Raw genomic sequence first — 15,275 nt, 5'->3', positions numbered from 1 at the left:
CAGGTGAGATGCTCTGCAGGGCAGTACGGGGTGTGATTCCTCAGGTGAGATGCTCTGCAGGGCAGTACGGGGTGTGATTCCTCAGGTGAGATGCTCTGCAGACGATGCTGTAATCAGATGTAAACACTGGAGTCTGATGCAACGTGGGGGCGTGGTCAGGGGCGGAGCAGGACAGAGTGGGCGGAGTCTCCATAATATAAACTCCAGCCAAAGAAGAGACACAAAAACAACCTGAGAATCTGAGAGCGACAGACGCTGAGAGACCCCCAGAGAGAGACCCCCAGAGACGCCACCATGACCTCCTACGTACAGGCCGACAAGCTGCAGCCCACCGACTTCGAGGTTCGGTACTTCGATGACTACGACTACTACAACCTCACCGACCGCTACGCCTGTAAGTAACCTCTGACCCCGAGAGCCCCCATATAATCCCCTCGAGATTGGGGGCTTCACATCTACGGGAGGGGGGGGGGGGAACGTGTAATAATACTGTATCTGGCGTCATCTTACACGCTACAATCAGCGTTATGTTGTGAAATTTCACCATTTAAAGGGCCAGCGCCCCCATTATACAGAACGCTGATTGTCGGGCTCATCTGGCAGATCTGTGCAATAATAGTCACAGAAGTCAGAGGAACCGGAGAGCGGGACCAGACACCGACCCAAACCGATCACTGTCCTCACCGCTAACAAGGAGTCTTCATCCCCACAGTAACGTCGTCAGCCAGGAAGGGGCGGACGAAGAAAGAGGCACAAGAGAACACAAATAAAGACAACGCCGCGGGCCACGAGAGGAAGATTGTGGAGAAACTGCAGAAGACGGAAAACAAGAAAAAGAGTAAACCTGGAAAAGAGTGATGGGTGAGAGTAAAAGAAGCGTCACATGGTATAAAATAATACTGCCTCCTATATAAGAGAATATCAGTGCTATAATACTGCCCCCTATGTACAGGAATATAACTGCTATAATACTGCCCCTATGTACAAGAATATAACTGCTGTAATACTGCTCCTATGTACAAGAATATAACTACTATAATACTGCCCCTATTTACAAGAATAGAACTACTATAATACTGCTCCTATATACAAGAATATAACTACTATAATACTGCTCCTATGTACAAGAATATAACTAATATAATACTGCTCCTATGTACAAGAATATACCTACTATAATACTGCTCCTATGTACAAGAATATAACTACTATAATACTGCTCCTATGTACAAGAATATAACTACTATAATACTGCCCCTATGTACAAGAATATACCTACTATAATACTTCTCCTATGTACAAGAATATAACTACTATAATACTGCTCCTATGTACAAGAATATAACTACTATAATACTGCTCCTATGTACAAGAATATAGCTACTATAATACTGCTCCCTATATACAAGAATATAACTGCTATAATACTGCTCCTATGTACAAGAATATAACTGCTATAATACTGCCCCTATGTACAAGAATATAACTGCTATAATACTGCCCCTATGTACAAGAATAGAACTACTATAATACTGCCCCTATGTACAAGAATAGAACTACTATAATACTGCCCCTATGTACAAGAATAGAACTACTATAATACTGCCCCTATATACAAGAATATAACCACTATAATACTGCTTCTATGTACAAGAATATATCTACTATAATACTGCCCCTATGTACAAGAATATAACTCCTATAATACTGCTCCATATATACAAGAATATAACTACTATAATACTGCCCCTATGTACAGGAATATAACTACTAATATACTGCCCCTATGTACAAGAATATAACTCCTATAATTCTGCCCCTATGTACAAGAATATAACTACTATAATACTGATCCTATGTACAGGAATATAACTCCTATAATACTGCCCCTATGTACAGGAATATAACTGCTATAATACTGCCCCTATGTACAAGAATATAACTACTATAATACTGCCCCTATGTACAAGAATATAACTACTATAATACTGCTCCTATGTACAAGAATATAACTACTATAATACTGCTCCTATGTACAAGAACATAGCTACTATAATACTGCTCCCTATGTACAAGAATATAACTACTATAATACTGCCCCTATGTACAAGAATATAACTGCTATAATACTGCTCCTATGTACAAGAATATAACTGCTATAATACTGCCCCTATGTACAAGAATATAACTGCTATAATACTGCCCCTATGTACAAGAATAGAACTACTATAATACTGCCCCTATGTACAAGAATAGAACTACTATAATACTGCCCCTATGTACAAGAATAGAACTACTATAATACTGCCCCTATGTACAAGAATAGAACTACTATAATACTGCCCCTATGTACAAGAATAGAACTACTATAATACTGCCCCTATGTACAAGAATAGAACTACTATAATACTGCCCCTATGTACAAGAATAGAACTACTATAATACTGCCCCTATATACAAGAATATAACTGCTATAATACTGCTTCTATGTACAAGAATATATCTGCTATAATACTGCTTCTATGTACAAGAATATATCTACTATAATACTGCCCTTATGTACAAGAATATAACTCCTATAATACTGCTCCATATATACAAGAATATAACTACTATAATACTGCCCCTATGTACAGGAATATAACTACTAATATACTGCCCCTATGTACAAGAATATAACTCCTATAATTCTGCCCCTATGTACAAGAATATAACTACTATAATACTGCTAGGTACAAGAATATAACTACTATAATACTGCTCCTATGTACAAGAATATAACTACTATAATACTGCTCCTATGTGCAAGAATATAACTACTATAATACTGCCCCTATGTGCAAGAATATAACTACTATAATACTGCCCCTATGTACAAGACTATAACTACTATAATACTGCCCCCTATGTACAAGAATATAACTACTATAATATTGCTCCTATGTACAAGAATATAACTACTATAATACTGCCTCTATGTACAAGAATATATCTACTATAATACTGCTCCTATGTACAAGAATATAACTGCTATAATACTGCCCCTATATACAAGAATATAACTACTATAATTCTGCCCCTATGTACAAGAATATAACTACTATAATACTGCCCCTATGTACAAGAATATAACTCCTATAACTCTGCCCCTATGTACAAGAATATAACTACTATAATACTGCTCCTATGTACAAGAATATAACTACTATAATACTGCTCCTATGTACAAGAATATAACTACTATAATACTGCCCCTATATACAAGAATATAACTACTATAATTCTGCCCCTATGTACAAGAATATAACTACTATAATACTGCCCCTATGTACAAGAATATAACTCCTATAACTCTGCCCCTATGTACAAGAATATAACTCCTATAACTCTGCCCCTATGTACAAGAATATAACTACTATAATACTGCCCCTATGTGCAAGAATATAACTACTATAATACTGCCCCTATGTACAAGACTATAACTACTATAATACTGCCCCCTATGTACAAGAATATAACTACTATAATATTGCTCCTATGTACAAGAATATAACTACTATAATACTGCCTCTATGTACAAGAATATATCTACTATAATACTGCTCCTATGTACAAGAATATAACTGCTATAATACTGCCCCTATATACAAGAATATAACTACTATAATTCTGCCCCTATGTACAAGAATATAACTACTATAATACTGCCCCTATGTACAAGAATATAACTCCTATAACTCTGCCCCTATGTACAAGAATATAACTACTATAATACTGCCCCTATGTGCAAGAATATAACTACTATAATACTGCCCCTATGTACAAGACTATAACTACTATAATACTGCCCCCTATGTACAAGAATATAACTACTATAATATTGCTCCTATGTACAAGAATATAACTACTATAATACTGCCTCTATGTACAAGAATATATCTACTATAATACTGCTCCTATGTACAAGAATATAACTGCTATAATACTGCCCCTATATACAAGAATATAACTACTATAATTCTGCCCCTATGTACAAGAATATAACTACTATAATACTGCCCCTATGTACAAGAATATAACTCCTATAACTCTGCCCCTATGTACAAGAATATAACTACTATAATACTGCTCCTATATACAAGAATATAACTCCTATAATACTGCCCCTATGTACAAGAATATAACTACTATAATACTGCTCCTATATACAAGAATATAACTCCTATAATACTGCCCCTATGTACAAGAATATAACTACTATAATACTGCCCCTATGTACTAGAATATAACTACTATAATACTGCTCCTATATACAAGAATATAACTCCTATAATACTGCCCCTATGTACAAGAATATAACTACTATAATACTGCTCCTATATACAAGAATATAACTACTATAATACTGCCCCTATGTACAAGAATATAACTACTATAATACTGATCCTATGTACAGGAATATAACTCCTATAATACTGCCCCTATGTACAGGAATATAACTGCTATAATACTGCCCCTATATACAAGAATATAACTGCTATAATACTGCCCCTATGTACAAGAATATAACTACTATAATACTGCTCCTATGTACAGGAATATAACTCCTATAATACTGCCCCTATGTACAGGAATATAACTGCTATAATACTGCCCCTATGTACAAGAATATAACTGCTATAATACTGCCCCTATGTACAAGAATATAACTACTATAATACTGCCCCTATGTACAAGAATATAACTACTATAATACTGCCCCTATGTACTAGAATATAACTACTATAATACTGCTCCTATGTACAAGAATATAACTACTATAATACTGCCCCTATGTACAAGAATAAAACTACTATAATACTGCCCCTATGTACAGGAATATAACTGCTATAATACTGCCCCTATATACAAGAATATAACTACTATAATACTGCCCCTATGTACAAGAATAAAACTACTATAATACTGCCCCTATGTACAGGAATATAACTCCTATAATACTGCTCCTATGTACAAGAATATAACTCCTATAATACTGCCCCTATGTACAAGAATATAACTACTATAATACTGCTCCTATGTACAAGAATATAACTACTATAATACTGCTCCTATGTACAAGAATATAACTACTATAATACTGCCCCTATGTACAAGAATATAACTGCTGTAATACTGCCCCTATGTACAAGAATATAACTGCTGTAATACTGCCCCTATGTACAAGAATATAACTGCTGTAATACTGCTCCTATGTACAAGAATATAACTACTATAATACTGCTCCTATGTACAAGAATATAACTACTATAATACTGCTCCTATGTACAAGAATATAACTACTATAATACTGCTCCTATGTACAAGAATATAACTACTATAATACTGCCCCTATATACAAGAATATAACTCCTATAATACTGCTCCTATGTATAAGAATATAACTCCTATAATACTGCTCCTATGTACAAGAATATAACTCCTATAATACTGCCCCTATGTACAGGAATAGAACCCCTATAATACTGCCCCTATGTACAAGAATATAACTGCTATAATACTGCCCCTATGTACAGGAATAGAACTCCTATAATACTGCCCCTATGTACAAGAATATAACTCCTATAATACTGCCCCTATGTACAGGAATATAACTGCTATAATACTGCCCCTATGTACAAGAATATAACTACTATAATACTGCCCCTATGTACAAGAATATAACTCCTATAATACTGCCCCTATGTACAAGAATATAACTCCTATAATACTGCCCCTATGTACAGGAATATAACTGCTATAATACTGCCCCTATGTACAAGAATATAACTGCTATAATACTGCTCCTATGTACAAGAATATAACTCCTATAATACTGCCCCTATGTACAAGAATATAACTACTATAATACTGCCCCTATGTACAGGAATATAACTGCTATAATACTGCCCCTATGTACAAGAATATAACTGCTATAATACTGCCCCTATGTACAGGAATATAACTGCTATAATACTGCCCCTATGTACAAGAATATAACTGCTATAATACTGCCCCTATGTACAGGAATATAACTGCTATAATACTGCCCGGGTGATTTCCCTGCAGGTTTCCTCTCCGGACGGCTCTAGGGCGCAGGATTTGATGGCACGTGACAGGCTCAGAGATATTGGTGAATGTGGACAGAAGTCTCCGCCGTTCACCAGGGAGACACGGAGCAGACGCAGGCGGCCGCTGGCCCTACCCCCGCTGCAGAGCATCGCTCCGGCACACCGCCTCCACACACGATGGTAGCGAAGCGCTGCAGCACATCACATCTGGTCGCAGCGGTGTAGAGGAGACGCAGAGCGCTGCTCCGCCTGCTGCAGTGTATTCCGGTCATAGCTTCGTTAACCCCTTCGTGGCTGCAGGAGCTGGAATAAAGGTGTGATGTACTAGTCGTGCTTCTGTGTTCATTCACTGACAACAAGCGCTGGGCTTGAAAAGCGACACAAAAATCTATTAGTAAATAATTTATTCTCTTGTACAAAAAAAAAAAAAACAAACCTCGAAGAAGGCGGATGAGAGTTCACAACGCGGGAGACGGAGGGGGCGCCCCCTGCTGGGCAATACTGGCGGGATCAGGAATGCCCGATAAAAAAAGGGAACCAGCGACGAGAGTCTAAATCTATACTGGAGTGTACTAGGCACAGATGTAGCAGAGCCGAATGTGTCACTGCAGCGCACGGGGAAGAGATGATGGAGCAGGTGGTGCCTGCAGTCCTACGTAACAGCACAGATAATGTAGATGTGCTCTGCAGTCCTATGTAACAACACAGATAATGTAGATGTGCTCTGCAGTCCTACGTAACAACACAGATAATGTAGATGTGCTCTGCAGTCCTATGTAACAACACAGATAATGTAGATGTGCTCTGCAGTCCTACGTAACAACACAGATAATGTAGATGTGCTCTGCAGTCCTATGTAACACCACAGATAATGTAGATGTGCTCTGCAGTCCTACGTAACAACACAGATAATGTAGATGTGCTCTGCAGTCCTACGTAACAGCACAGATAATGTAGATGGGATCTGCAGTCCTATGTAACAACACAGATAATGTAGATGTGCTCTGCAGTCCTACGTAACAACACAGATAATGTAGATGTGCTCGGCCGTCCTACGTAACAGCACAGATAATGTAGATGTGCTCTGCAGTCCTACGTAACAGCACAGATAATGTAGATGTGCTCGGCAGTCCTACGTTACAGCACAGATAATGTAGATGTGCTCTGCAGTCCTACGTAACAGCACAGATAATGTAGATGGGATCTGCAGTCCTACGTAACAACACAGATAATGTAGATGTGATCTGCAGTCCTACGTAACAGCAGATAATGTAGATGTGCTCTGCAGTCCTATGTAACAACACAGATAATGTAGATGTGCTCTGCAGTCCTACGTAACAGCACAGCTCTGCTACATCTGCACCACATTGCTTGGCACAGTTTGGCAGTGTCTCGTCCCTATAGGACGCCATGATTCGGGCAGTCTGTTCTTGCATAATTGGGGGGCAGGAGCGGCGCTCCGTAGTTATTGCTGGTGGTGACGTCCCGCGGACGGTACCGTCGTGCCGGTGGGCAGGGTGGCACCGTGTAGTGTGGGGGTCCCTGTGGGTGACGGCCGCCCTCAGCTCATGTCGTGTTCGCCCACGCTCTGCTTCAGGTAATCCTCGTACAGCCGCTTCTGATGGGAGAGATAACGGTGAGAAGCAGCCGACGGGCGGCACCATGTGCAGCGCTGCAGACAGTCGCTCTTACCCGCTTGTGCTCCACCACCTCGGTGACGTAGGCGCGGCGGTCCAGCAAGTAGCGGCGTTGTTTCTTGCTCAGAGTCTCCTGGGTTCTGGGAAGGAAAGAGAAGAGTGCGGGTCAGACGACGGGGGGGCGCTCGCTCGGGAGAACGGCCAGGAGGGGGCGCCGGGTACCTGAAACATCTCTGCGCCAGGAGCAGGAAGAGCAGGGTGAGGAGCAGCAGCCCGAGGAAGGTGTAGAGCACGTAGTCCTCCGGGACCATGGACCACAGCGTGTGCAGCGGAGACTGCGGCGGGAAAGAACAGCAGCGGCGGTAAGTTCTTCTGATGAGACGACCCCATAGTAAGGACTACTCCCCCCATCCTCACCAGGTAGAGCTCCAGCGTCTCCACTCCGGACAGCCCCAGGAGACTCAGCCACAGCTGGCGGGGGAGGACCCCGAACAAGATGGAGGCGAAGAGGAAGAGCGGGAGCAGGAATCCCGTCAGCCCGAAGAGGCAGCCGCGCAGCCGGGCCCGTCTGTTCCTCCACACGGTGTCACTGCGGTGGGAGGAGAGGGTCACACACACGCTCCGGACTAGCCGAGACCCCCCACCCCTGTGACCGGCGCTCACTCGTCCTCCCGCAGTTTGCTCTCGATGCCCTCGCTCAGTTTCTGGCAGTCTCTGCCCAGGGCGTTGAGGGTGGTCTGCACGGTCTGGGTGATGGTCTTCTCGATGGTCTTACACACGTCCTCGATCTGATTGACGCAGCGACTCGGCTGGAACGAGTCAGTATAACTGTCAGCGGACACCAGGGGGCAGCAGCGCCTCCTGCCGTCAGTCCGGGGGTCTCACCTTATTGGGGTTCGGGATGTAGATGGTCGGCATGTCGAAGCCGCACTTGTTCAGCCCCGGCCGCTTGCACAACTCCTGGACAATCTGCATCAGGACTCTCTGCAAGGAAAGACACGGGTCACATCCAGAGCTGCGATCGTAATTCAGCCTCCTGCGAGAAAAGTAGTGTCCAGAAAGCAACAACAGCCGCAGCTTTGGAGGCGACTAGAGCAGCACTGGCGCTCACCTGCCGGTCGCTCTCCCCTCCGGCCTCGTCCGCTTTGCTCAGGTAGAAGTGCAGTTTGTCCCCGTGGCTCTCGTTGATCTTCTCCACGATGTCCAGGGTGCGCTTACACAGCGCCTGCCCCATGGGGTCGAAGAAGACCAGCACCAGGTCGCAGAGCTCCCCTGAGAGACACGGGCCGGATTATCGGACTGTCGCCTCCCACTGATAATCTGCTACAGAGATTCCCCGCTCGTCCCGCGCTCTCTAAATGGTCAATGGGGGTCCGAGTGTCAGACCCTCACTTCTCATCCCATCCCGGATTAGCAGAATTTCCATACAGTTGGACACCAGATTAAAATGCAGCAATCTGGTCCGCTGCACCCCATAACCGGCTCTACTACAGCAGTACACTCACCCAGCCACAAGAGGGCTCTGTTCACATCAAAGGGGTATTTCATGTCCCCGTCCACCAGCCCCGGGGTGTCCACGAACGTCACCAGGCTGAACTTCTTCTGCCGCGAGGTGGAGATCTCCGTGCACAGGTATTCAGACACGCCTGCGGGAGAGGGGGCACGAGTCAGGAGAGGCCGAGCAGAGGACACCAGGGGGCGCCCTCCTCATCAGCAGTGGCAGACACCGGTCAGACGCCCTCCTCATCAGCAGTGGCAGACACCGGTCAGGGGGCGCCCTCCTCATCAGCGGTGGCAGACACCGGTCAGGGGGCGCCCTCCTCATCAGCAGTGGCAGACACCGGTCAGGGGGCGCCCTCCTCATCTGCGATGGCAGACACCAGTCGGTGAGCAGGCGCCCTCCTCATCTGCGATGGCAGACACCGGTCAGACGCCCTCATCAGCGGTGGCAGACACCGGTCAGGTGCCCTCATCAGTGATGGCAGACACCGGTCAGGGGGAGCCCTACTCATCAGTGGTGGCAGACACCGGTCGGTGAGCGAACATTTCAAAAACCTGACCGGCACATCCAAACAGACTAAGTGTGAACAGGTGCTGAACCCAGAGTCGCCAACTCGTATATAGTTAAGTAAATAAGGCAGCACACTGTAGCGCTGAAACATGCAAATATGAAACACGAAAATTGAACTGCATTACTGCACTAGAAATATGAAAAATGAGAGCGTTTAGCGCATAAAAATGGCCAATTTTATGTGTACCTGGTAGCCCCTTTACGGCATCTCTCTTATACCAGGTCCTACGCTTGCCTTACCTCGCTGAGAATAAACGTCTCCATCTGAATGGGTGCATGTGAAACCTCTTCCTAGACTAAAATTCTCTCTCTCTGTGGAGGGGTATTGGACCTGCTCAGCGAGGTAAGGCAAGTGTAGGACCTGGTATAAGAGAGATGCCGTAAAGGGGCTACCAGGTACACATAAAATTGGCCATTTTTATGCGCTAAACGCTCTCATTTTTCATATTTCTAGTGCAGTAATGCAGTTCAATTTTCGTGTTTCATATTTGCATGTTTCAGCGCTACAGTGTGCTGCCTTATTTACTTAACCGGTCGGTGAGCGGGCGCCCTCCTCATCAGTGGTGGCAGACACCGGTCGGTGAGAAGGCGCCCTCCTCATCAGTGGTGGCAGACACCGGTCGGTGAGAAGGCGCCCTCCTCATCAGTGGTGGCAGACACCGGTCGGTGAGAAGGCGCCCTCATCAGTGGTGGCAGACACCGGTTGGTGAGAAGGCGCCCTCCTCATCAGTGGTGGCAGATACCGGTCGGTGAGTGGGCGCCCTCCTCATCAGCGGTGGCAGACACCGGTCGGTGAGTGGGCGCCCTCCTCATCAGCGGTGGCAGATACCGGTCGGTGAGTGGGCGCCCTCCTCCTCAGCGATGGCAGACACCGGTCGGTGAGAAGGCGCCCTCCTCATCAGTGGTGGCAGACACCGGTCGGTGAGAAGGCGCCCTCCTCATCAGCGATGGCAGATACCGGTCAGGCGCCCTCCTCATCTGCGATGGCAGACACCGGTCGGTGAGAAGGCGCCCTCCTCATCAGTGGTGGCAGACACCGGTCGGTGAGTGGGCGCCCTCCTCATCAGCGGTGGCAGACACCGGTCGGTGAGTGGGCGCCCTCCTCATCAGCGGTGGCAGACACCGGTCGGTGAGTGGGCGCCCTCCTCATCAGCGGTGGCAGATACCGGTCGGTGAATGGGCGCCCTCCTCCTCAGCGATGGCAGACACCGGTCGGTGAGCGGGCGCCCTCCTCATCAGTGGTGGCAGACACCGGTCGGTGAGAAGGCGCCCTCCTCATCAGTGGTGGCAGACACCAGTCGGTGAGAAGGTGCCCTCCTCATCAGTGGTGGCAGACACCAGTCGGTGAGAAGGCGCCCTCCTCATCAGTGGTGGCAGACACCAGTCGGTGAGAAGGCGCTCTCCTCATCAGTGGCGGCAGACACCAGTCGGTGAGAAGGCACCCTACTCATCAGCGGTGGCAGACACCGGTCAGGTGCCCTCCTCATCAGCGGTGGTTCCTTACCCTGGAAGGACTGCAGGGGCTTGAAGTGCGGGTACAGGTGGAGGGTGGCGTCGCCCTGTGAAAGATCAGAGACAGGAGTGAGAGCGGTGGGAGCCGCCCCGACGCTGACAATCTGACCCCCGTCCCTGGAGAATGTCCGATCCCCGCCGCCCTCTGCTCACCGTCAGTGACTCCCTCTTGCGGCCGCTCGTTATGAAGGCAAATCCTTGTGTTTCTATGGCGACGCCGGTCCGCTGTATGTGCTCCTCTATGTACCTGCGGAGGACGGAGACACCATGAGGGGCCGGGGCCCAATAATCTGCCGGGACCAAATCAGGAGTTGGAAACGCACATGAAAGAATAAGCAGTTGTGGGGGAAGGGTACAGATGTTGGGGGTCATTATACTCCCCCGAATATGTGTCACACGTCCTGGTCACAAGCGGGGGGAGCGGTTAACGCCGGACCCTCCGCAGGACGCACCAGTCCACGCTCATACTCGCCTCCCCCGGGTAGCTGCAGCGCACCCCCTCACTAGCAGCAACGCACCCCACCAGGAGCGGAACCCCCCCACCACCACCGTTAACAGACCCAGGGGCAACCCCCGAGCAGCAGAGCACCCCACCGGGACCACCACACCCCGGACCACCCTCACCAGTTGATGAAGCTGCTCTTCCCGGCCGAGTGATTTCCCATTAACATCACGGTGATCTTCTTCCTCGGGGGGAGGAACGTGAGGCCGAGGTGCGAGGCGAGAGCAATGAGACCTGCAGAGAGGAGACGAGCGGTGAAATGTGCACACACGGGGGGACGGGACTGTATACTGGGGGCCAGGACCCAGCCAGGAGGGGCCACAGTGTTAGGGTCCGAGCACACGGTCAGGAATCGGCAGCACTTTGGACGCAGCACATGTCCGCTGCCGGCTATTGGACGCAGGTGAATCCTTTGTGATCACTGAACTGTGCGGAATCACCGCGTCTGATACATTGTACGGTGAGATCATAGGCTACGTTCACATTAGCGGTTTGCGGGGCTGCGTCGGGCGCAGCCACGGCGACACATGCGTCATGCGCCCCTAAATTTAACATGGGGGCGCATGGACATGCGTTGTCTTGCGTTTTGTGATGCATGCGTCTTTTTTGGCGCAAGCGTCAAGGCGCAGAGGACGCAGCAAGTTGCATTTTTTTTGCGTCCAAAATCAAGCCAAAAATGGACGCATGTGTCACAAAACAATGCGTTTTTGCGTGCGTTTCACGTCCAAAGACGCGAATGTGAACGTAGCCTTACAGAGACCGAGCGCTTCCACAAGATAGATATGCTGCAGTCTGGAGAGACGCACCACATGTCTGTCTCCGCGGGTGAGCTGTCGGCGTCGGTGCACTCAGTGGAGATGGGATTTCTTGAAGACAGCCACTATACTGTACACAAGTCCAACCCGCAACGTGTACTGACCGTGTGCACGTAGCCAAGACACAGGCCAGCTACCGGGGGCATCTAGCACAATACAATAATCCAGGGCGCACAGGTGCCCAGGAGCGGACACACACACACACAGTGCCGGGGCACAGGAGCGGACACACATACACACCGTGCAGGGGCACAGGAGCGGACACACACACACACCGTGCCGGGGCACAGGAGCGGACACACACACACACCGTGCAGGGGCACAGGAGCGGACACACACACACACAGTGCAGGGGCACAGGAGCGGACACACACACACACAGTGTCGGGGCACAGGAGCGGACACACACACACACAGTGCCGGGGCACAGGAGCGGACACACACACAGTGCCGGGGCACAGGAGCGGACACACACACCGTGCAGGGGCACAGGAGCGGACACACACACAGTGCCGGGGCACAGGAGCGGACACACACACAGTGCCGGGGCACAGGAGCGGACACACACACACACAGTGCCGGGGCACAGGAGCGGACACACACACACCGTGCAGGGGCACAGGAGCGGACACACACACACCGTGCAGGGGCACAGGAGCGGACACACACACACCGTGCAGGGGCACAGGAGCGGACACACACACACCGTGCAGGGGCACAGGAGCGGACACACACACACCGTGCAGGGGCACAGGAGCGGACACACACACACCGTGCAGGGGCACAGGAGCGGACACACACACACCGTGCAGGGGCACAGGAGCGGACACACACACACCGTGCAGGGGCACAGGAGCGGACACACACACACCGTGCAGGGGCACAGGAGCGGACACACACACACCGTGCAGGGGCACAGGAGCGGACACACACACACCGTGCAGGGGCACAGGAGCGGACACACACACACCGTGCAGGGGGCACAGGAGCGGACACACACACACCGTGCAGGGGCACAGGAGCGGACACACACACACACCGTGCAGGGGCACAGGAGCGGACACACACACCGTGCCGGGGCACAGGAGCGGACACACACACACCGTGCAGGGGCACAGGAGCGGACACACACACACCGTGCAGGGGCACAGGAGCGGACACACACACACCGTGCAGGGGCACAGGAGCGGACACACACACACCGTGCCGGGGCACAGGAGCGGACACACACACACTGTATATACAGACACACGCTGCCGGTTCTCACCGTTCTCAGCGTCCGTGTACAGGTTGTGGCAGTCTCTCAGGATCCGCTCATTAACGGACACGGTCCCGGCCATCGCCTCCGCATTAGCAGCGGCCCGAACCTTCACTTTCCCGGACATGTTCACGTATCCGCGCCTCGCTCTACTACAGAGCCGGCTTCAATTACTACTCCAGAGACAACGTGGAGCCGGGACTTGTAGTCCGCGTACGTACGGATCCTCAGTTAAATCAAAGGATGACGTCACTCAAGAACACTACATTTCCCAGAATGCTCCGGCCTGGTGACGTGGCCTGACGTGCAACGTGTCAAAATTAGATAAGAGAAATCATAGAGTTCCGAAATGCTGACTCCGGAGAGGCACTTCCGGAAAAAGTGGAAGTTCCGTATCCGCCATCTTTGTTAAGGGTACAGACTTTATTAATTTTATAGTCATATGAGGATTATAAATTTGTCACAGTCAGAGATGAGATGATGGGGGGAGTAGTGCTGAGGGGTTACCGAGACGGTATCACACAATATAGGATTAGATACACGGCTCAGCAGTCAGTATCACACAGGAGAGGATTAGATACACGGCTCAGCAGTCAGTATCACACAGGAGAGGATTAGATACACGGCTCAGCAGTCAGTATCACACAGGAGAGGAATAGATACACGGCTCAGCAGTCAGTATCACACAGGAGAGGATTAGATACACGGCTCAGCAGTCAGTATCACACAGGAGAGGATTAGATACACGGCTCAGCAGTCAGTATCACACAGGAGAGGATTAGATACACGGCTCAGCAGTCAGTATCACACAGGATAGGATTAGATATACGGCTCAGCAGTCAGTATCACACAGGATAGGATTAGATACACGGCTCAGCAGACAGTATCACACAGGATAGGATTAGATACACGGCTCAGCAGACAGTATCACACAGGAGAGGATTAGATACACGGCTCAGCAGTCAGTATCACACAGGAGAGGATTAGATACACAGCTCAGCAGTCAGTATCACACAGGAGAGGATTAGATACACAGCTCAGCAGTCAGTATCACACAGGATAGGATTAGATACACGGCTCAGCAGTCAGTATCACACAGGAGAGGATTAGATACACGGCTCAGCAGACAGTATCACACAGGAGAGGATTAGATACACGGCTCAGCAGACAGTATCACACAGGAGAGGATTAGATACACGGCTCAGCAGGCAGTATCACACAGGAGAGGATTAGATACACAGCCCAGCAGTCAGTATCACACAGGAGAGGATTAGATACACAGCTCAGCAGTCAGTATCACACAGGAGAGGATTAGATACACGGCTCAGCAGACAGTATCACACAGGAGAGGATTAGATACACGGCTCAGC

The 15,275-nt window shown here is 48.4% G+C and overlaps 2 protein-coding genes across 2 annotated transcripts; one reads left to right on the top strand and one right to left on the bottom strand.

The window, feature by feature from the left end:
* Positions 1–202: 202 nt before the first annotated feature.
* Positions 203–6,437, top strand: LOC138645551 (nuclear protein 1-like). The gene is made up of 3 exons (XM_069734945.1): positions 203–394; positions 713–861; positions 6,109–6,437. Exons 1-2 carry the CDS (start codon positions 295–297, stop codon positions 856–858), a joined length of 246 nt encoding a protein of 81 aa, XP_069591046.1. The 5' UTR covers positions 203–294; the 3' UTR covers positions 859–861; positions 6,109–6,437.
* A 60-nt stretch (positions 6,438–6,497) lies between these two features.
* LOC138645550 (uncharacterized) lies at positions 6,498–14,105 on the bottom strand. The gene is made up of 12 exons (XM_069734944.1): positions 13,915–14,105; positions 11,955–12,066; positions 11,484–11,577; positions 11,323–11,377; positions 9,253–9,393; positions 8,859–9,019; positions 8,633–8,731; positions 8,411–8,556; positions 8,165–8,336; positions 7,970–8,082; positions 7,803–7,887; positions 6,498–7,728 (listed from the first exon to the last, which is right to left on the bottom strand). The coding sequence occupies exons 1-12, from the start codon at positions 14,030–14,032 to the stop codon at positions 7,672–7,674; spliced, it is 1,353 nt and encodes a 450-aa protein (XP_069591045.1). The 5' UTR covers positions 14,033–14,105; the 3' UTR covers positions 6,498–7,671.
* Positions 14,106–15,275: the final 1,170 nt, after the last annotated feature.

Source organism: Ranitomeya imitator, chromosome 7 (assembly GCF_032444005.1).
Source record: "Ranitomeya imitator isolate aRanImi1 chromosome 7, aRanImi1.pri, whole genome shotgun sequence".
Lineage (NCBI taxonomy): Eukaryota > Metazoa > Chordata > Amphibia > Anura > Dendrobatidae > Ranitomeya > Ranitomeya imitator.
This window is presented reverse-complemented; position numbering and strand designations above follow the sequence as displayed.